The 23,481-nt window shown below is 47.2% G+C and overlaps 1 protein-coding gene across 3 annotated transcripts in view; it reads right to left on the bottom strand.

The window, feature by feature from the left end:
- The window catches only part of Slit3 (slit guidance ligand 3), a 587,044-nt gene that overhangs the window by 104,970 nt on the left and 458,593 nt on the right, over positions 1–23,481 (bottom strand). For all 3 annotated transcript variants that reach the window (XM_021178434.2, XM_029484039.1, XM_029484040.1), the window contains 4 exons: positions 23,281–23,422; positions 13,287–13,358; positions 7,296–7,367; positions 2,600–2,671 (listed from right to left, as the gene is read on the bottom strand). In XM_021178434.2, the coding sequence (XP_021034093.1) occupies positions 2,600–2,671; positions 7,296–7,367; positions 13,287–13,358; positions 23,281–23,422 (358 nt within the window). The remainder of the gene's footprint in view (positions 1–2,599; positions 2,672–7,295; positions 7,368–13,286; positions 13,359–23,280; positions 23,423–23,481) is intronic.

Here is a 23,481-nt window from a genome sequence, read left to right as displayed (position 1 = left end):
TCCAGAAAAGAGAATATCCAGGACCTCTAGGCATGGAAGGGACATTTCCCCTAGAGACTGACCAATCAATCATTCAGGAGAGAGGGAGGAGGGGCGGAGGAGACAACACTCCCATGCTCTGCCTCTGAGTCAAAGGAGATGAAATTACCCAGTCAACCAGGGTATTCTAATCAGAGCCTTCTTATCAGACAATCTCCAGCCAAATGAGGAAAAATCCAATCTACAGCCCGCTGAACCCTAAATTTGATCTAATGGGGACCTGCTTTCCAACTGCTCAACAGCAGGTCAGAACCAGAGATGATGGACTCCAGCCCTGCCCGCGGGTTCCTTCTGGAAAGCCAGCCAGCCTGAGTTGTGTCAACTCCTGGTCTCCATAGAGGGAGACGCATTGTCTTTACCCCCTAGCCAGTCAGTTCCATCTGCTCAAAGTGATGCTGTTCAGCTGGCACTGCCTTCACAGCCTGGGGCGGGGAGGGGCGGGCTCATAACCTCCCGACTGCTGTCAGCTTATAGCAGAGACATATTTTCTTTGTTTAAAAATATGCCGTTCTAGAATCTTTGATAAACACCATTCACAACGCTGGCCCTTTGATGCCCAGTCCACTTTCCTTAGTGTAAATGGGCATGACATTGTTCTTCTAATGCATATCATTCAAGGTCATTCACAACAGCCTGGCTGGACACAGTAACCCCTAAATCCACCTCCAGGCAGATGCTATTGTTATTTTTCTCCTGGGGATTAATGGCTAGAGTTAACCAGCCTCCTGGTAGCGGTTGTAACTTAGTTTCTCTGTTAGGAGCAAAGAACACCATCTGTGAAACACCGAGATCCTTGCAGAGCCCTGGCATGCTATTCTACAAAACAGCCTTAAAGAGCCACAAAGGGGCTGGGACCTTTGCACACAGATTTGCCAGCCTACAGCCAGACAGAATGAGAGAAAAGTAGAGGAAGAGACAGGAAGATGCAGGGAACAGACAGGGCTCTCTCTCTCTCTCTCTCTCTCTCTCTCTCTCTCTCTCTCTCTCTCTCGTTCTTAGTTTTGTCAAACTAATCTGATGGTTATTTGCTGGATCTGCAGCCCAGAAACTTGGACAGTTTATTCCTACATGACTTGCACTGTTTTATATCCTGGGACAATCTGTCCAGGGACATGGGAGTTTAGGGTGTGAAGGTCTGCAATGTGGAGAAGCAGAGAAGTCATTTCTTTTCTAAAGTGTCCTTACAAGCCAAAGTCACGTGTTTCCAACCCACCATTTAGTGCTCTTGGTCCCATGTCTCCCACCCTTTCGGAGATCTGGCTGGACCACCTGGTCCATAAACTTATATTTTGGTTCCTCCTCATGGTACAAGGGAGGCAGAGCCTGGGAACCTCTTCTTTATTGGAAAGTAGAGGTGATAGAGCTTTTTTCCTTCTTCCCTCATGGACCAAGTGTAGTGAGCCTGAACTCCCACTCATGACTCTTTTGCTTCAGCTTAAGCCCTGGAATTAAAGGTAGCCACCTCCTTGTCTGGCTTGGAGGTGATTTTTTAAAAGAAGATACTTACATACAAATCTACTTGTACTCCAATGCTGAAATCTTGTCATTCTGAGAGCCAGGAACCTTTAGAGACATCTGACCAGGGAGAATCTACCCACTCTCCACACTTACATTGCTGTGTGAAGCAGGGCAAAGCCATTTACCTCTCTGAGAGTTGACATTCTCCCATGCTTATAGGACACAACACACACACACACATACACACACATACATACACACATAAATACACACACATACATACACACACACACACATACATACACACACATATACACACATACATACACACATATACACACACATATATACACACATACACACACACATACACACATACACACACACACATACACACACACACACATACACACACACACACACACACATACACATGACCATAGCACACCAGCTACCTGAGCAGTAACCAGGGATGGCCCTCCTTCATGAAAAACATCTTCTGAAATAAGCTAAGTTCCTTTCTTTCTTTCTCCATATCAGAGTTCAATTATCTTCTTCAAACATTTAAGCGCCAATGACCAGAATGAAATAAATGCAAATAAATAAGCCCAGAGCTTAAAACTTCCTTTAAATGAAATAAACATTTTCCCCTCATCTTATCTTGCCAGAGAGTCACACTGCAGATTGGTTATGCTCATCGCTAATGGCGTCTCTCTACCCACGCCCTTCTTAAGGTCGCATGCCTGCTATGGGCGGCTATTTCAGCTTTCAGAGTAGAGTTTGCCTCAGGAAGGTTTGATTCCCTAAATTCTTAGTCCATCTCTTTAAATACATCAATTTCTTTCTTACTCTCAAGTCATGAAGCATGCTGGGGTCAGGGTTCTGGACTGTATCAGGCAGGCTTTTGTGTACTGGCCCTGGCGTTCTGTGCCAACTCTGCCTCTCTGGTGACAAGAATGCCTTGGAGAGGTGAGATAGAATACACAGAGGCTTTGGTGTCTGTATGATAGGTATAAAGTCCAAAGACTTCTCCAGAGCATGGCTTAACACTTCCAGTCTATAAGAACAGTCCCAGGGATGCAAGTAGACAGTTCTTACTCACAGCAGCTGCAGGGACACCAGCCCGTCAAACAGTCCTTTGGGAATCTCTGTGATCTTGTTCCCATAGAGTACCCTAGAAGGAAGCAGATGACAGGAATCAGCAGGATGCAAAGGGGGTCAGTTCTAGGGGCAAGATCTCAGGCCACCTGCTTTCCTGGTCGGCCACCTTCATCGCTTCCTCTTATGGCTGAGAGAGACAGGCAGTCCATCCTGTGCCGTGGGGCCTTGTGGGGGGGGCGATGCTGTGCTGGAGGTGAGGTACAGCAGGCTCCATCCTACTGCATCCCAGCCTAGCCCAGCCCAGCCCTGCCCAGCCCAGTCCATCACCCCCACAAGGGAGAAGCAGCCCTTTGTAGTACTCCTGAGCTTCGAGTGAGCATGACTGGCGCCCCACAGTAAATAAGTAGTGTGGCAGGCCAGCCTGTGTCTTCAATGGGTATTGATTAGTCTGAGCCAGCCTATAGAATGTTTCCTTTTAATACCCCACTGCATCCTAGGAATTCCTGAGCTGAGTTTGTTTTACATCATCCATCTAGACAGCAGGGCTTTGGGCATGCGGGGGCATCTCCAGATGGTGCAGGCATAGCTGAGTTGAGGCCTGGCTCAATGGGGAGGCTGAGAAGTTTCATCGTCTGAGAAATTTCATGATGGCAGCTTCCACTCTCCACCCACCTGTCCTTTCCTTTCAGATCTAGGAAGGAAGGAACTCATTTTTTTTTTTTTCATTTCATTGTTCAGACTCACGGTGTCCCCTACACTGTTGCTCACTATTTCTGCCTTAATGTTTGGTGACTTGAGAAGCCTGGGAAAGACCAGCACCCTGCAGATCTCTAATCCTGGAACTGAGACTCTCTGGGCCTCTCTCTCATCTCATGGCAGATTTTTTTTTTTTTTTATGTCTGAGGGGTCCAGCCTCCTCTTTGATCAGGAAACATATATAAAGAGGGCTTGGTTCCCTTCTGTTAGAACCTCTTCTCTTGTCTAAGTCCATGATCACGGATCTAGGCTGACAGTCATTTGAGGAGGCAAAATTTTAGGAGGACTGAATGGCAAATGAGTGAAACAAGCTTGTCTCCCCCACTTCCAGAAGCCACTGGGAGTGAAGAGTGAGTTCTCCATCAGCCTGCGGGTGTGTTTCATTAATGCTCCAACAAATTAATGACTAAATAGAAGTCAGCATGATGGCGCGGGCTCACATTTGTAATTCATATTAATGTCCCACTGCTCACTGTGCCAAATGTAGTAATGCCACTGCCTGCTCCTCTCGATGGATGTCAGCACTTCCAGAGTGGCAGAAGTTGCTGTGTGTGAGTGCAAGTGCTGGGGTGCTGGGGTGCTGGGGTGCTGGGGTGCTGTGGAAGCTGTGGTGCTGGGGATGCTGGGGGTGCTGGGGTACTGGGGATGCTGGGGTGCTGGGGATGCTAGGGCGCTGGGAATGCTAGGGTGCTAGGGTGCTGGGGGTGTTGGGGATGCTAGGGTGCTGGGGATGTTGGGGATGCTAGGGTGCTGGGGATGCTGGGGATGCTAGGGCGCTGGGAATGCTAGGGTGCTAGGGTGCTGGGAATGCTGGGGATGCTAGGGTGCTNATGCTGGGGATGCTAGGGCGCTGGGAATGCTAGGGTGCTAGGGTGCTGGGAATGCTGGGGATGCTAGGGTGCTGGGGATGCTGGGGATGCTAGGGTGCTGGGGATGTTGGGGATGCTAGGGTACTGGGGATGCTAGGGTGCTGGGGATGCTGGGGATGCTAGGGTACTGGGGATGCTAGGGTGCTGGGGATGTTGGGGATGCTAGGGTGCTGGGGATGCTGGGGATGCTAGGGTACTGGGGATGCTAGGGTGCTAAGGTACCGGGGATGCTGGGGATGCTAGGGTGCTGGGGATGCTGGGGGTGCTGGGAATTCTGGGGTAGGAGTCTTCATACAACCCATCACTCCTTGGCATGGAATATCCTCAAACCAGTTGGGTCAGCCACCTGCCTGTGCATCAATCTCAAAGGTGCTGGCCTGCTGGTGAGTGGCTTCCCACCTGAAGCCTCAGTCTTGAATCTTTATTCCCTTCACAAGCCTTTCATGTCTGAGCCCAAGCAGCAATCCCTCTGGAGATGGCTCCTAAGTGTTTTAATTAAGATTCCCAACCATCTATTTTCTCAGTTTGCTTCTCCTGGGCACTTACTGCTTTATGTTATGTTACTTATACATTTATTTAGGCTTAGTTTATTGTTATTATTTTATCATTTTATACGTATGGGTGGTTTGCCTGTTTGAGTATCTGTTCACCATGTGTGCACCTGGTGCCTGCTGAGGCCAGAGGAGCACGCCAGATCCCCTGAGACCAGAATTACAGTGTGTAGAGTGAACGGTCGGAAAGGTGCTGGGAATTGAACCCTGGTCCTCTAGAAGAGCAGCCAGTGCTCTTCCCTGCGGAGGCATCGCTCCAGCCCCTCTAGGTTCAGTTTTTAGGTTCCCCCTTTAGCTCTCGTGAATGTTTTGATGTTACAGGGCATGCCCATGGCTGGGTCTCTAGAATGGAGAAAGAGCAAGGTCTAGTACAGTGAGCGTCCACTGAATGAATATCTGGAAGAATGAACAGGCCTGGGATAAGGGCTCTCCACCCCTTTACCCTACACTGTCAGCTTCAGGAGCCCTGAGAGCTGGTCACATTCTTAATGCCTCCAACCCTGCTGCTCCCTTACCCAGCAGGCATCTGCTAAATGGAGGACGGATAAGCAAGAGCTCAGAGGTGCTTCCCTTACTGCGTAGGAACACTTCCAGGTTCACTATCGGTATGTTGATTTCCTGTCTCACAGTATCTTCTGCAAGACAAGAGCCATCCCACTATGGAAAGACAGTTCCCAAAGCTTGGCTAAAGGAGAGCAGACAAGGAGAATGGAAGGGGTGGGGTGGGATCCTGGGGGCCTGGTGGGCCCTCTCTGCTCTCCTCTACTCTGTGACACTCATCACAATAAGCAGACACTAATCTCACGCACCGCCCCGTCTTTGATATCCCAGCCAGATGTTCTATTCGATAAATGAAACTAATTTACTCAGCAGGCAGCAGACACCAGCTGAATCAGGGACTTCCTGTCCTCGGCCTCTGCTCAGTGGGATGGGAGGCTAGGTGCATCCCGTAACCTGCATGCTCATAAACTAGGCAAGCGGGCTGTGAAGAGGCGAAACACAGATAGCACGCCTGTGAGCACCCCCCCCCCCACCCCACCTTATTGTCTGGGGTGTCAGAGGGAACAAGGCACCAGATGACATAAATACATCAGTTGATGAAGCTGTCACTGTATGGGATGCTATACTTTCCACATTATATCGAGAGGGCTCCCCAGCATGGAGATCAGGAGAGAAATTCTGCCCAAACACACTGGGCTCAAACCCTATCTCCCACACTCATTAGTGTGTTTTTAGATAAGTGTTTTTTCATTTAAATTAGCATGTCATCTCTTGTCCCTTCCTCCTGTGATGTAGGCCAGTATTCAGTTTATAGGGGTGGCATGTCAGGGGCAGGTTTGCTCCCCTGGGTGGATGTGTGAAGGCCAGAAGCTCACATCAACTACCCTCCTCTATTGCTTTTCATTTTACTTTGGAAACAGGGCCTCTCAGTGAACCTGGAGCTCCCAAGTTCAGCTAGCCTGGGTGACCAATGAACTCCTGAGATCTAGCCCTGCCCCTGTCCCCTGTCCCCTGCACCCTCGTGCTCTGTGGATGCTGGAGATGCTGCCTCAGGGCCTATGCTCGAGCAGCAGGTACTCTGCTTCCTTAATCGTTTCTTTAATCACCGTGTGCCAGATACAGTGTGAGCTGCCAGGGTTACAGATGGGAACAAAAACAGTGAAGGAGCTTAGATACCTGGCAGTAGGTCCCAGGGTCTATGTTTTTGTGAGGATTTGCCCTGTTAAGACTCCTACAAGGGTACCTGGTCACCATCAGCACTTGGTCAGTGCTGTCAATTATTGTCATTACTGTGATATGTCAATCATTGAGTCTGTCAGGCAAGGAAGGGAATCTTCGTTCTGCCTGAGAAAACATGCAGAGAAGGCTCAAGTGGCTGCCCATCCCCTGAGTGAGCCGCTGAGGCACTGAGGACAAACCACACCTTCTGGGAGTCTAGTGGCTCTTGGTGGGCAAGGTAGGTTTGTTTGTTTGTTTGTTTTTTCCTATCTCAGCACTGGGCTAAATAAGGGTTTTAAAAACCCAAGAAAGTATAGGAGATGAGATGGGGTGGATCTTTTCTAAACAAAGACCGCAAGGTTGGAAATAGCAAGAAAATCAGAAAAAAAAAAAAAGGAAATTCTGCCTTCCCTGGACAGGCCACAGATGCTAGGGAGGGGAGGGGGAGAAATGGGGGGGGGGAAGAGAGGAGGTGAGCCATGGTCCTCATCTCAGACATACATTACCATTCTCTCTTCCCTGTGTCCCCTGAGACAGCACTGTGCAGCATGAGGTGGGAGGGGAAGTGAGGTGAGAGTCAAAGATGCATTCGAATGAGAAGCCAATAACTGGGAAAGCTGCCGGGCACTTAATCAATAAAAATAATGCATGTGAGTTGTAGAAATATTCCCCAAGATCAATTTCCCCCGAAGAAATATTTGTTTCTTTTACCAGATTGCCACAAGTGTGTAAGGCAACAGAAAGCCTTGATAAACACCTCCTGAAAAAATACGGCCGCGCCTCCCACCCCTGCCCCACTTACAGCGATGTGAGTGATTTCAGGCCCTGGAAGGCATCTGGAGCTATGTCCGATATCTGATTCTTGCTGATGTCTCTGAAAACATTAATGGGAAAAGTCTGAGAACATGGCTCATAGGTGTGATAACGCTCTTCCTGAAGTATGCACCCCGCAGTTCAGCCATTCAAAACTGGTACAGATTAACTGATCAGTCAAACCAATTTATTTACTTATAGCACAGGGGCAGTGCCCAAAGAACACCTCTCCTACTGCTGGGGTAATATATACTGCCTTTGTATGTCTTCCTGGGCAAAACTAAGAAATGCCCACTTAAGTCTTGCCTGTCACAGAAGGATATGAATATGTTGGTCACTACTGGTTAGGTGTAAAGGTACATCCAGAAGCTGTGCATTCTGGGTGTGCTGATGCCCTGTGATCCCAACACTTTGGGGGCAAAGGCAGGAGATTGGCAGTTGGAGGCCAGCCTGGGCTACATAGTGACACGTTTCAACAAAACGAAACAAATAAAACCTGACCAAACCCCAACAACCCTCCCACAAAGCAAACGAAAACAACAAAAACAAGCAACAGCAATGAAAAAAAAAATGAACCCCCAAACCAAAAGCAACCTCAAGCCAGGGCTTGGTCTTAGGTGCCATTATCAAGTATTTAACAGAGCAGACCAAGCAGCATAGCTCCCGCCCAACCCCAGGCCAGGCCAGGCTTCTTTCTGCATCACTTTCTCGTTGTGTACCGCAGTAGTGAGTATCATCCTGAAAGACTGGTGGCATTTCACTTCCCCGTCATTTCTCATTCCTGATCTGCAGGAGTCTCTGAGCAAGGATCATGTATCCTCTCAGCCTTGTGATACAAGCAAATCATAAGACTCTCAGAGATTTGGCCTTGTCACTGACTGGGAGTGCTCCTCACTTGGGAACAAGCCCAGGGAGATGACACATCCAGAGTTTCAGAGGGCTACTGTATGTTAGAGAAATCTTCCAAACACAGTGCACCTGATGGCTAGTCTGGCCTCAAAGGGGCAGGTGCAGTGGCTCGCCTGGCCTTGAAAGCTCTAGGCATTGGCTTAGCTTGGTCTCAGAGTTGCAGGTCCAATAGCTAGTCTGGTCTGGCAGGTGCAGGGAGCCCTCTGCTGTATCCTTTCTGCATCCCAGTGAGAGCCCATCCACAGGTTCCTGCTGATGGCCCTTGTGGAGGGGGACTGCTTTGTCTCAGAGTTATTAGCTCAGGGCTGGCCTCTGGGCCCCTGTCACTGGCAGGAGAGATGCACCAATTTCCTGCGACAAGAAACCTCTCCAGTTCCTTTCGCTCAACAAAATAAATCAATGGGTCCTTGCTTTTGTGTGGGAGAAGGAGGGCTGAGGGCTTCACAGGCCAACAAGGAGGAGACAAGTGGATACTGAGAAAAAAAGCACATCTGAGAAGATTGGTAAATGACGGCCTCTGGGGTGGCCAAACACCCAGCTGCCCAGCCTCTTCAACTCTCACAAAAGGAGTAGCTTTGCCTTCCTCCCTCCTATGCCTAACAGCCTAGGAAAAGGCCACGCTCCCCTATCTCCTGATTCCGCAGCCTGTAAGTTGAAAGCCATTTCCCAGGTTAAGGCTCCTTCTGCACAGCTGTCTGGTTTATCCCTTTAGCTGACGAGATCGCCTCAAACAAATCCAGATTGTGCTGGCAAACTCGCCAGCTTACACTGGGCTTTTCTTCAGTGCTCCATTTTTGTGTAAGGGTCTTAACAAACAGATCCCCTGGATTATCCTAATCTTGCTCACCCTCAGGGTGGCTCCCTAGTGAAGCACTTCAAAACAATACACAGGGTCTGCTCACATGAGAGAGGAGCCCCACTTTGACTCTTTCCCTCTTGTGGGATGTCGACTCTTGGTGCTCGGACCTCTAGCAGATGGGAAGTCCCCCAGCCACTGGGAAAGATCTCTGCCTTGGCTGTGTGGCAGACAGACTGGACTTTTAGTTCACAATTAGAGCTTCGGGCTCAAACCTCTTTGGGCAGTAACATGAAGTGAGGTATCTTCTGGTTTGGAAGTGATGGATGATGGGAGCCAGAAAAGTGATTGTTTGGTAGGAATAGACACTGTGGATGATCACTAGGGTTCCCCACCCCCACCCCCAGTTTTTATTATATACATTAATGTATTTGTAATGTTTTGGAATATGTGCTCACTGTGGAATGGATAAATCAAGCTATTTGGCACATCCAAAACCCAGGAAATCATTGAGTATGACTTGCGAGGATACTTAAAAGCTACCCTCAGAACATTTCAATGCATTGTTAATAACTACAGCCATCATGGTATAGGATACATCTTTTGAGCATCTTCCTCCTGCCCACCTGAGATTCTCTACCATTGGACCGACATCTCTGGCACCAGCATTCCATCTCCACCCTGGCCCTTAGATGGTCATCCTACCTATTGCTTTTCTGAGGTGGAAATTTAGACTCATGGATATGCTGGTCAATCTCCACCACCAACCTGACTGTATCTGGACACACCTCTGGTTGAGGTGGACCCTGAATGTGGGTGGCACCATTCAATAGTTCTTGACTGAATAAAGGGGAAAAGGAGAAAGCCAGCCAAGGGTTAGCATTCATCGATCGTTCTCTGCTTCATGACTACTGACTCAAATGGCCATCTTCTACCTCTACATTCATGCCTTTCCCACTAAGATGGGCTGTATCCCTTCTAGTTAAAAAAAATATGTGTATGGGTGTTTTGATTGCATCTATGTCTGCACACCATGTATTTGCAGAGGCCAGAAGAGAGTGTCAGACTCCCTGCAACTGTACAAGAAGATGGTTCCTGGTCTCACCGGTGCTGGGAATCTAACTCAGGTCTTATGAAGCCAGTGTTCATAACTGCTGAGCTATCTCTCCAGTACCTGTATCCTTTCAAACTGGGAACAAGAATGAACCCCTGTCCTTAAGAAAAGTCAGGTATGTGATGTATAAGTGAGCCTGTGTAGGACTTCCAGAAAGTAAGTGTGCAGGAAGAAACAACCATTCTGGGAGGTTAAGGACCCCAAGCTGCTAAGGAGTTGACGTATGCATTTGGGTAAAGAGTGGACAGCTCTATCTTCAGACCTTTAATTTAGCTCAAGGCTGTTCTTGATGTCACTGTGCTGGTCACAGAGCAGTCAGTTTTGGCTGAGGCTCAAACCGCAGGGTCGGATTTGTTAATCTGAGTGTTAGGAGCACTCATAAATTTGTATATTTGTTAAATCTATAAGAAACGTGCATGCAGGAGACCCCTAGGTCATACTACAAGTGTTTCAGAATCTAGTCAGAGACGCACTCAGTCCCATGGAGAGATGACTAAGAGAAAATGGCTTTTCCAGGCTGCATCCGAGGAGGAAAAGTCCACTATGTATAAGGGATAGGATGGAATAAGAGAGTAAGATACTAGGAAATCTTACAACCTATGCATGCAAATGAAAGAATTCATTTGTTTTTGAGACATAGTCTGACTATGCTTTCAGGGTGGCCTCAAGTTCACCATCTGCAGGCTTCAACTTCCTGAGTAAGGATCATAGGCCTGTGCACCACACTTGGCTTCAAAGAACTCCTGAAGCACAATCTTAGCAGAACAGCACACAATTGCCCTCTGGTGTGAACTGTCAGCAAGTTAACTCTATAAAATCAGGAAAGGGTCTCTAGTACCCCATCTCTACATTGATAGGGATGTACATTGATAGAGGTTTCTCCCAGGCAGTGTTTATTTTACTATTGTGATGATCATTACATGATTATTGTGATGGATAGGACTAGAGCTAATGATTCATGGATAATTCAATTTTTTAAAGTGAGACCCAGGACAGGTTCAGTCACAAGAAGGGAGGGCTTTCCTTCTGTTAAATATTAAGTATAAACTACTCATGGCCACCTAGGAGGAAGTCATTATTAGGGTCTCAAATCAATTCTCATCTGACTCAACTGAGCCCACACCATTAAACACCAGTCTGTATTTCTGAAGCTCTATTGGTCAAGAAAGTGGATTCCTTTGCCTCCTCCCACACCTTTGCAGGGCATCATAATAAACATCAGTAGCATCAGAAGTGATCAAAAATTAAATTCACTTTCCAGGCCCTGACTGATAAGGTCTTATGAATTTTGAATGTGCCGATCGTGGCAACTCCAAGAGCATGGAGAAAGGACAGTAAAACACAGTCAAGCTCTAAATTACCTAGACTTCACAAAAAAATTAGAACAGTAGCTTAAATCATGCAGGAGCTATAGGTTGAGGGCAGTAACTGAACTTGTCATTTTTCACCAAAATTACTATCTGGCTGCATAATCATGCTGGGCTTTAAACATGAATTTGGGGGTACACAGAGTGCGAGCGGGAGAAGCATGGATACCATGGAGATTAATGACCCAAGATTTTAAATATTAAGGGCTATATTTATACAGCTCTTCCAGAAAGGATGCTGTCAAGGGGAGAGAGGAGCAAGAGCTCTGAGCTGCCTCACTGTGCTGCTGTCCACTTTTGGAATTACACTGAGAGAAAATCTTGTGTGCTTTAGCTTTTCAGGGAGATAGGAGGTTGGCCTCCCGAGATCTGAGGGTAAGCCTCCTGAGGCCACTGTTTCGTGGACATATTTGCTTTTTAACAGGAAAGGAGTCAGGAGACCCTCTCTCCCAGTCCCGGGAAATCAACAAACAGGCCTGGCATACAAGGAAAACAAGGATGGGGTCCATGCACGTTTCTCAGTCTCTGGGGGAACGAGAACAGCAGGCTGTGTACCGGGTGAGGCTAATGGTTCCCAACATAGAGAAAGGAAAAGAGGTCTCCCTCTGGAACTGTAAGCTTTGTGACAGGTCATTTCCCAAATCCAATTTGCCTCCTTTCAAATACTTCCGGGCTGAGTAACTCACAGAGAAGGTTCACAGTCATCGTGTGACTCATATAATCACGTGATTCCCCATGGCAGGGAAGATGCAGGGGTACTGTCTCAGGCTGCCATGGTAGGGAGATGCAGTCAGGGGTGTGGTACCAGTAACTGTAGGTAGTGTTCGTTTTGACCATGGATCAACTCAGATGACTGTGACTTTAAACCATATGCCCATATGTTGGGCACAAACTCCAGGACTAGCTCAGAAGGGAAAGCCTTTACTGTGGTCTCAACTGCCCATGTGACCTAGCCTTTACCTGTCCCTCCTAACAATCTTTACTCCTGAATCTCCCTTGATTACTCCTCCTCATTGGCTATGAACTACCATGCCCAATTTCCATGCCTTTCATTTGCCCCTACTGTTGCCTATGACAGTGTATCGGTTTCTAATACTTATTTCCTTATTGTCTGTGCTCTCCCAACCGAAGTAGAGCCTCCATGAAGGTAGCTTCCATTTTTGTTGATGGCTCCATCCAGATTCTGGCATTATAGCAACCATTCACTTAAGTATTAATTATATGAGTGTCTGCATGGTTGTAGGGATGTTAGTGATGGAGGTACAGGAGATTGTGAAGCCACTATCATATGACTGTTGATATCATCAAAGCCAAGGACATTAAAGTTGGCTAATATGGCTGTGGGGGTGGGGCAGCTCACGTGCTTCTCTCACAAAGATAATTTCAGTTGTCTCTGGTCAGAGAGGCTCTTAGCACTACACGTTGAAGCTCACAACCCTTTTGTTTTGTTTTGTTTTGTTTGTTTTGTTTTTCAAGACAGGGTTTCTCTGTATAGCCCTGGCTGTCCTGGAACTCACTTTGTAGACCAGGCTGGCCTTGAATTCAGAAATCTGCCTGCCTCTGCCTCCCAAGTGCTGGGATTAAAGGAGTGTGCCACCATACCCGGCTTGAAGCTCACAACCCTTACCAGGGGTATATAACACTTTCTCACAATCTCAGACCAGCTGAGACTTGTCTGAGAGGAGTGGATACCATCTATCAATTTCAGGATACGGAGTCCACACTGTTAAGGCCCTCTACCCAACCACCCTCCCATGGAAACAGTGTGACAAATTCTTCCCAAGGGAAACTCACATTCGCTTCAGTTTTTTGTACTGGGTGAAGGCTCCTGCAGGAATGGATTTGATGGAGTTCTGTTCTAGGCGTCTGGAGAAGAGAGCAGAGAAGAGCCAGTTAATCAACCACTTATCAACAAGGGACCACTGAGGGCCTTGGGGACAAAGCACAAGGGCACAGGGCACATATCCTGATTGTGGGAGGCAGAACAAACACTGAAATAGCCACAGCATTCAGCTTTTGGCCTATAGAGCATCATCCAAGGGCCCAAGAGCTACTGGAGAAAGCTAGGAGGACTTTCCGGGAGCTTCGATGCTTGCTATTGTCAGCTGCCTTCGGTGGCAGCTGTGTTCTTCAGAGAATGTTGCAGGAAGTAACTAGAACAGAGAGTTGAGAAAAAGTGCATATCATGAAGAGAAAGAAGAGAGAGATGGACCACAGGGCAGCTGTGTTTCCCTGCCATGGTACCACGACACTCTATAGGTGACATCCCAACCACACAGCTAATGGGCAGAACTGTCAGCAGCTCGCTTCATTCGGCAGTTTCAATATTGTGGAGAAACTGCCTTAAAGTCTCTAGGCTTCCAGTCTGACACTCCTCAAACCAACTGCCCGAGACCCTGGAAGTCTCAGACCCCAGGCTAGACCCCTGAGAAGCTGCTGGAAAGTGTATCACATACTTTATATGGACTTTCTCGAATGCTTCCACTCGTAGGACTCTGGGAAGAATAAGATGGTGCAGGTCCAGAGCCCAGAACTTCCTGGGGAGAGAAGGGGCGATGGGGACTGAGAGAGCTTTTGCAGTCTTATTATGTCATCTCTCAAATGCCTTCCCACCACTAAGGACTGGTATAGTGGGAAACAGGCATGAGCAGCAGGTGGGACACTCTATTATGATGATGAATGATACCAGAGCCTAGGCTGAGGACTTAGCATCCCAGCCCCATCCATCTCCCTTCTCCCGAAGGTGCAAATCTTTTCATCAACTCCTCATTTGGTGTGGCTGCTCCCCAAACCCTCAGCTGAGAAAACACAGAGAGAGAGAGAGAGAGAGAGAGAGAGAGAGAGAGAGAGAGAGAGAGACAGAGACAGAGACAGACAGAGACAGAGACAGAGAGAGCAGAGACAGAGAGAGACAAAGACAGAGAAAGAGAGAATGAATGAATGAATAAGAATGTTTGGAAGGGGTGTGTGGGGTGCCAGAGAGAGAGAGAGGGGAGGGACTGGCTCCCTCAGTGGCTATGTCTAGCGGATGCACACTTCTGGCAGGGAGGACCCATTCATCTTGAAGAGTAATCCCCGCTGCAGAGTGGGGGAGACAGTCGTATTAATTTGTGCCTCCACGATCTCATCTTCATTGGGGGAACGGAGTATTTGTTACTGGAACCGCTAATGGAGCAGTTTGCCAGCAATTTTGCCATTTCAAACAACATCTCAGCTGCTAATGTGGACTGGTTTGTCAGGCCTACCCATAACACAGACAAATCACTCTCTAGGCAAAAGGAAGGGGGAACGAGTGGGAGCCCAAAGAGGAAGGGCGGGTGAGAACGGAGAGCATCAGGGCTGATCTTTCTTGGCTGCTGGATGAACACGGTTTACAAATGAGACTGCCACAGTCTGTTAGCAATGCCTTTGTGCCCTGTTGGAGGGGGTGGGGAGGGCACTTTCCCGGGACTGCAGTCATAGACAGGCTGGACGGAGGCCCAGTTGGCTGACTGGTGGTGAGTCACCAAAGCTTGCCATTGGGACTGTGGGATCATGGGCTACTGGATACAGTCACCCGCAGAGGATGCCTTGACAGACTTTCCAAGGACATTCTCCTTTTCCGACTGAGTAGAGAATTCAGCAGGGAATTCTCAGCCAAGGCAATAGCTCCATGGATCTCTGGGGCACCACAAGCTCTCCAAAGTATCCTGTGAGTCAACTGCCACTCAGGAAAGGGACTTTATAGTTTTCTGCCTTTGGAGAGAACCACTGTTCACCAGGATAGTGACCCTTTTTTCTTTTTTTGCAGGGGAACTCACGTCTACAAGCCTGTCTATGTGAAGCAATGCTGGATATGAATTCTGTTATCTCTGTGCAGTTTACAATCAGCCAGACTCCACTTGGGCAAATACTAAGAAAGGAGCAAGATGTGACACCGGCCTCAAGGACTTTAAGACTCTGTTGACAGAGCTCAAGGCAGCCCACCACAGAATTGAATTCCATTGCTATAATAATCAAGATCATTATTATAGAGTATTATTATTAATGGTGTGCTGGCATTTATGTCTGTTATTTCTGAGAACCCTTATTCTTACGAGGAGAGCTGTACTGGCTCATTTGTAAACAAGGCGAAGGAAACCTGGAGGAATCAAAGAGCTTGTCAAAAAGGACACAGCGAGTCAGTGGTGGGATGAATGAGCCCTTTTCCTATCTGTCGGTCACACTGCTTGTCCATATTTATGAAAATGGGTAAATAGAGGCTTTTTCCAAGTCATGGGAAGTCTCAGACATTAAGGCCTACTGACATCATGGATGTCTGTGCTCAGTGGATAGGGTCTCAAAGCCGAGGGAAGATGGGGCAGAGATGAAAAGACAGGAAATGAACACTCGTCAGCTCTCTGGATCTGTGGGATCGCCATTCATAGACTCAACCAACTGTGCTTAAAATATATTAATAAAAAGGCATCTGATTCAACATGGAGAGACTTCCCTAAACAACAGAGTCTAACAGCTACTCAGTGTTGGTACTTAGAGAGTATTTGAGAGAGGACTTATAGTAACAGGAGGATGTGCACAGTTTATATTCATTTTATATAATGGATTAGAGCATCTGAGGACTAGGAGTTTCATGGGAGCTCCTGGAAGTACCCCCCATGAATATCTATTATGCATATGGAGTGCAAGGAAATGAGGTTTGAACAGAAAACAAGAACTCCAAGCTTAGACTATTAACCCTGGTAGAGACCTTGGCTTGTATCCTGCCTGCACTCCTCAGGTTTTTACTCCAAGAATAGGCTTTGTCTGTATTTCTTAGCCTTCTACAGGACCCTTAATGGATTGTCAAAGGCATGGCAGGCCCAGGTGGCAGCCAGCGAGAAGTCTTTGGTGATGAGGTAGTTGTGATTATCCCATTTTCCTTAAATAAAGCAAAGGCAAGGGTATGGATAATATTAAGAACTAACAGGTATCAAGTATATAGATGTTAGCTAGGCATTGGGCTTTAAGCTTTCATGGCATGTCAGACTTAATATTTACACATCTGTAAGGTGCATCGATAAGTTTTACCTCTGTTTTCTCCCTACCTCCTACCTTTCCTCCATTTTTTTTTTTTGACACAATCTCCTTATGTAGCCCAGGCAGGACTAAGACTTACACTCACCTTGCTATAGCCTTTCATATGGTAGGATTATAGGTGTGTACCACCACGCCAAGCCCTATCCCTAAACATGGAAGAACTGAAGCTCAGAGAGAGGCAAAGACACTAGTCCATAGTTAGGAGAGGCTAGAATAGGGGTTTCGGTCCACATTCATCTGGTTCCAAAGCCCTGACTCTCAACCACTAAATGGTTGGTTTTACTGAACCATTTATTCTCATTCACTGTCAGGAAAACTGGTCCTCCTGTCAGGGGAGCAGGAGGACACACATGGTACATATGGATGCACATAGCCACACTATCGCACAGAGCAAGGACCTTGAAGAGAGTGAGCACATCACTAGTCCTGTAGCTGGGAACAAGGAGACAACGATCGAGCCTCCCAGTGAAATGGCTTCATTGTAAAGAACAAAAGAAGCCTGCGCATTAGCAAAACCTGTCACATCTCAGGAAATGTCTGAAGCCAACAGCTGTTTCAGGGTTCTCAGAACTGGCACATGTGTCTTGCTTTGTCTAGCAAACATTCTTCAGGCTGCAAACAGATTTAATAGAGCCAGCATAAAAACAAACATACAAATCAAACATCTGAACATCCCCCTGCACTGGCAGAAAGAAAGGGAACATCTGATGGGGATTTCAGCCCCCTGCGTACCGTATTGATTTGCCCTGGTTGCTCAGGTGCTCCCCTAACAATATGTCATTTGCAAACATGTGACTGGACACAATATACGTCTGGCAATCCATAAGTCATCATGAGGGCAGACAGAGTACAGGGGTATATGTGGTATGGGGGTGTGCCTAGAAGTCACCCTGGAAAGGACATGCTGAAGCCATGCTGAGAGGCTGATGGTACTGGCAGCCACGGCAACAGGATGAACATCTAGTATTTTATCAAGAACTTTTGAATGTCAGACAGGGTGCCCTTCATATACTGGTTCACCTTTCCCCATCTACAGTGCCATGGAGCAAGCAGTGCTGTTATACTGTGTTAAAGTCCTGGAAGTCGTTTTGTTTAAGATCAATAGCTAATGAATGGAAGCCAGACTGCTGTGACCCAAGTTCCCAGCTCCTTAACTCTAGGCACTCCTATCGCAGGGTTGGGAAACTACCTTTATTTCTCAGTCCTTGCTAGCTAAAGAATGTCTTAATTGTCACTGCTCCTAGTCCCCCCACCCCCGCTCGATAACTTTTCGAATACTCACGTGCACATGTTATGCACTCACGTGCACATGTTATGCGTGTACATGCATTTGGAGATTAATGTTGGATATCTCCCTCCATCAAGCCCCACCTTTATTTTTTGAATCAGGGTCCCTCATTGAACCCAAAGCTCACGAATTCAGCTAGGTCGGCTGGCCTATGAGCTCCAGGTGTCTGCATGCTTGGCTCCTCCCCAAGGCTGGGGGGTATAGACACACAGATCCATGCTCTACTTTCTATACGGCTTGTGTGAGCAGTGGTCACTTTATGGATTGAGTCATGTCTGAGCATGTTGATTTGGGAACTCTTGTTAGGATATCAAGATCTGGGAGAAGGAAGGCAAGCCCATGTTTATTTGTTTCCCAGGTGATCCTGAGACACCCACTTGCAGAACATACAGGAACTGAGAGTGCAGAAGCTCACACTTGATGCTTGACTCTGCCTGGATCGGGGCTGAAGATAATCCCTTTCTAGGTGGACTCTGGGCCCAGCTTCGTAGCTCCCATTCCTTACTTTTGCTCTTAGCAGTGGGGTGTGGTCTCCTGCATTAATTCATGTTTGGTCCACAGCAAAGATGAAGAATGCGGGCAAATCTGACATATGCCATCTCTAATGGGCTGTCTGCAGAACACCTGGCATTGCCTATGGACCTCAGAGGGAGGAGCAGGCACAGTGCCAGACGCGCTCTTCTTATGAGATGCATGTGTGCAGATGCCACAGAGGATGCTTTTTAATCTTAAGGAAAAATGAACAGTGTAGGAACTTGAGACTAAACCATGTTATCGTAGGGCTTTGCTTTTCATATTCCACTTTTAGTAACTTCCAAAGGCTGTGCTAATCTTCTATATTATACCGCTTAATCCTCATGGGAAGTCTCTAGGTAGGTATGATAACCTGCACTCACCAGCGATTCCTGAATCAGACAGGAGATGTTAAGAAATGTGCTTGAAGGGCTGGAGAGACGGCTTAGCGGTTAAAAGCACCAACTGCTCTTCCAGAGGTCCTGAGTTCAATTCCCAGCAACCACATACATGGTGGCTCACAACCATCTATAATGGGATCTGATGCCCTCTTCTGGTGTGTCTGAAGAGAGCAATGGCATCCTCATACATAAAATAAATCTTAAAAAAAAAGAAAGAAAAGAAAAGAAGAGAAAAGGAAAGGAAAGAAAAAAAGAAAAGGAAAGGAAAGGAAAGGAAAGGAAAGAAAAGAATTGTTCCTGAAGAAAGAGACAAAAGCAGGATTCGTGTGCAAGGCTGTTGGCCCTAAGGCTGTGGACCATCTTCTGTCCTGACCAGTTTCTTCATTTTGCCAGTATCTGTTCCCTACTCCTTACCCTAACTTCACCCCACTCAGGCCAGTGCCTTAGAAGTCTGGTGCTCTTAAACGCTAACATGTCCAAGATGCCTGATTTCTACAGTGTTCTGGCTGTTGGTTTGATTGGTTGGTCATTGTTTTTTAATTATACAACTTGTGTAAGCTTCAAGTCTAGCTAAGCCAGTGTCCCCTCATGTCAGCTGGCAATGAGGTTGATACCGGGGCTGTGTGTTCCTCTCGAACATTCCCTTACAGATCCATGCTGAAGCCTACATCTCCAGTCTTTCCCCTCCAAGTCAGATTTCCTTCCAAAGAACACAGGACGCTGGAGAACATCACACAAGGATTCAGAGGACACGTGGGAAAGACAGAGCTGGGACTCAGAAGGTATTCTTCATACCAATGCTCCCTCGAGAGCTTTTGAAAGCACAGGAGGGAGTCTGCAGACCAAGAATGGAAGTGTGTGGGCCTCTGATTCTTCCCTGAATCTTTCCTGGCTGGAGGCTGGAGCCTGTTCAGAGAAAGGCCAGGGAGCTACGTGAACAGTGCCCTTGATGGGAGCCGAGTTTCGAGGAAAATCTACAGCAAACCCTTTCACTGTGGGTTTTCTGGAAGAAAGCTATTTTTAGAGAAATTGGCTCCGGCATGCGAGGAGACCAGCACATACTTCTCTGAAAAAAAAAAAAAATCTAAGAGAGTCTGCCAGGTTGCTTTGCATGAGAGATAGGCACTCCTTCCAAATGTATGGACTATTTCTCAAGGTTAAGGTGATTTAAAAGAATCCACAATGGCTACAGACTGAGAGGAGGGAGTGGGGAGTCTGGCTCCAAGCATTCCTAAGTGAGGAGATATAAATCTGGATTATAGGTGGCCATGGGCAAGAGGTAGAATTCTTGACATTAAAGAGAAGGCCAAGTTCTGATGTGTCTGGGCTGATAAATCAAACACACTTCTGCAGAGATGCCTTCCTCTCTTCCAACTCTGCTTCTCTCTCCACCTCAGATCCCGCATCTGCTGGCGTTCTGTCCCCGCTACAAGTTTAGCTGCCTCAGAGACTTTGGGCTAACCTGCTCCCAAGCCTGGGCATGGGTCCTGCTGGTGTTCACCACCTCACACTCTCTCTTGCACATCACCATTCCATCTACTGTCCTGGACCACAGGGACTTAATTCATCTGCTTTAATCTCCCAGCTTCGTCTAATCCCAGAGGAGACTGAAACAAGCTCAGGGAGAAAAGTCCTGTGTGATCCATCTGGTAGATGGTAGGTGCCCAATAAGCAGGGGCAACCTCATTATCATGTCTGCATAGATTTGCATGAAAATAAGCTACTCTCAAGTTCAAGTCACACCATACACAGCTATCCTCTGCAATCAATTCTCTTGACCGTTACTCTTAAAGAAACGACCGTCTTCATGGAGGGCCCTGTTCAGTAGGTGCCTCCTAGAATATACTTTCTAACTCTTGTTGCCACTAAGAATAGAGGTGGTGGTAATGTTGCAGTAGCTATGGTTGTGAAATAATGGTGATGGTTGACGGTATATCCTCTGTGTTGGACGCAAGGCTAAGTGTCTTACAGCCCGTGCTGCCAAGGAATCCTCTGTAGTTCTCCAGTGAGAAAAGCAAGGCTCAGAAAAGTTACTGGCCAGTGGCTACAAGCCAAGGCCAGAGGTAGCGTGGGGGTCTGCTGGAGCATATCATATCATATCATTATAAGCACTCTGTGGTTGTTGTCTTATCTTTGGAAAGACCTTGCCTAAGTTGTCTATTCCTGGTCTTTCTGATATTATAGGCTAGGTCCTTGCAGATCTTGTATAAATTTTCCAGAGAAGATAATCTATACAATGTATGTACGTATATTGTATAATACGCACATATTCTTTATCCACAGTGTTCATCACTTTGTAAGGTAAGTGGCATTTTTCATAACAGTGGTAAGGAGGCAGTTTGGATGCTGCTTTACAATGACAGTTTTGCTCAAATAGAAAAACGATCCCATTGTTCTTGACACGATGCCTTTATCTTGTAGTGGTTAAAAACTCAGGACTCTTCTCATACTAACATCCTAGTCTATCAATGTTTATGTTAATAGTCAACGTCCAGGCAAGAGTCCAATCAACGTTGGCCTATATAGGGTACACTTTCAATGTACGCATCTGCAGTTTTGAACTTCGAGAGACCTGAGCTGAGCTGTGAGCTCCACCCTCAGGGATCAGATGGGAAGCTGGAAAAGAGGAAGACAGAGTGGTATGGGGTAATGTCCCTGGATACAGCCTGATGGTTTAACCCGGACCTTTCCTTCAAGATCTGAGTTAGGATCTTGGCCAAGAGGACAAGGAAAGAAAATCAGGAGCAGGAGATGAACAAGGAAGAAGCCAGAAGGGAGAGGTGAGCCAGGACTCTCCAGAAGAGGATGCTCTCCCGTTCCAGGGCATAGCAGTGTGGACAGCTACAGCTACAGCGTGATGCCCCTTAGCAGGTGCTGGGAGGAGGCAGCTGCAGGAGCCACCGTGTGGTGATGTCACAGGGTGTGGATAGCAGAGAGCCCTCCTGCCTGCAGCGAGTGGTGCAGACAAGCCTGTGCCTTCTGGGGCTGGCGCAGAGAATCAGAGAAGAGCTGATGAAGACCAGAAGGAGGAACAAACCAGGACTCCACTTTTGTGAGCTGTGTGGTTCTTCCCATACCAACCAGGGTGCAACCAAAGTCCTTAAACTGCCCATGGTGGGCCCCCATCTCCCCTCAGCTCCTACTACCTCCCCCTTGCTTTCTGTGCTTCAGTTACAATGGCCTCCTGGTATACCAGACACACTCGCATCTTAGGGCTTTTGTACGGCACACCCCCACCTCTAACAATCTTACTGATAGTCATTTTGATTTTTTACCCTTGTTTCAACTCCTTTCCTTGCTCCATTCCCCATCCCCCTACCATCTACCTTTAAGATTATCATTTGAATTATTTCATTATTTGATCTCTCTAGAATATATAGGGCACAAAAGCAGACATCTTGCCTATCTCTTCAAGAACAGATAAACTGTCTCACAAACACACAAATGTAAGTGGTGAATGGACCATGTGTGAGAATGGCTTGATAGCAGAAGCCTATGAAAGGGAGAGGCTGAGACAGAGACACAGGGGAGGAGGTGATGGTGTAGCCAAGAGGCAAGGGACTCTATAACTTCCATATTAAGGGATTCCATCCCATGTTGATTCCAGTAGAAGCCTCCATGAAGCGATAATGGCAAAGACAGGAAACGAAGGCAACTGTGAGCTTTTAGGAAGGTGGCTCGAGGTCAGTGCTGAGTAATACCCTACTTGTCCTAGAATTTGACAATGACCATTTTCTAATTCACTAGGGAAATGGGCAAGGCTAAGTCACGTGGACATATCTTCCTGCAGAGGCTCAAAATTGTACACACGCCAAGACATACACAATCGTGTCTCTCTACCTGAAGATCTAAAGGACAAAAATCTCATAAGAAACGATAAGGAGCTATGAAATCAGTTCAGCATTTTCCTTCCTCTGCTCCCACCCCCACTGGAAAGGTCCTTGCCTCGTCCCTGAGGCTCCAGTGAGTGCCTCATATATATAGCATTTCATTTGGTTTTCACGACGACCCGCTGGCATGTAATACTGCAATTATCAGGTGATAGTGAGAAGACCAATGTCAACACAGAGAACTATTTTACCAAATGCCAAACAGAAGGCATGCAGGAGATCCAGGGTATGGACACTGTCTGACCCTAGTTTAGGGATTGGCAGATGCTTCTGAGGAGAACCAGGCAGAATACATTTTACACTGTGTATGCCATGTGGCCCTCAGTCATAACTACTCCATCCTGCCCTGAGGGATGAGTTAAAGTATCAACAAACAGGGATGCATGTGGACCAACAAAACTTGATTTGTAGCATAGATGAGATGGTACATTCACTGCCTATAGGCTGTAGCTTGCTGACTATTCTTGAGCTCATCTACACTCTTGACAACTAGGCTGAAGAAAGCCTAGGAGTCTAGAGAAAAGGCTCATGAGTATTTGTAATGGCTACATTTTACAGTCCAACATACTGATTGTCCACCGAGACTTGCTGTCAGAGAGGTTAGCTAACTAGGGTCTGAGGAAAGGCAAATGGCCACTTACATTTCCACGATGCCCTCTGGCAGGTTGGCAGGGATCTCTGTTAGTCCTTTCCCTCGACAGTCCACAATGTTATTACTGCATGAGCAAGCAGAAGGGCAGGAGAGGGAGTTGGCATTGCAGGCTGGAGCCTCCGAGTGGGGACCTGTGGAGCCAGAACATAACGGTCAACTCATGTCAGAGCTAGGAGGCTCCTGGCGTTGA

The sequence above is a fragment of the Mus caroli genome, chromosome 11 (genome assembly GCF_900094665.2).
Source record: "Mus caroli chromosome 11, CAROLI_EIJ_v1.1, whole genome shotgun sequence".
NCBI classification, from domain to species: domain Eukaryota; kingdom Metazoa; phylum Chordata; class Mammalia; order Rodentia; family Muridae; genus Mus; species Mus caroli.
Note: the sequence above shows the minus strand (reverse complement) of the source record. Positions and strands in the feature narration are given on the sequence as shown.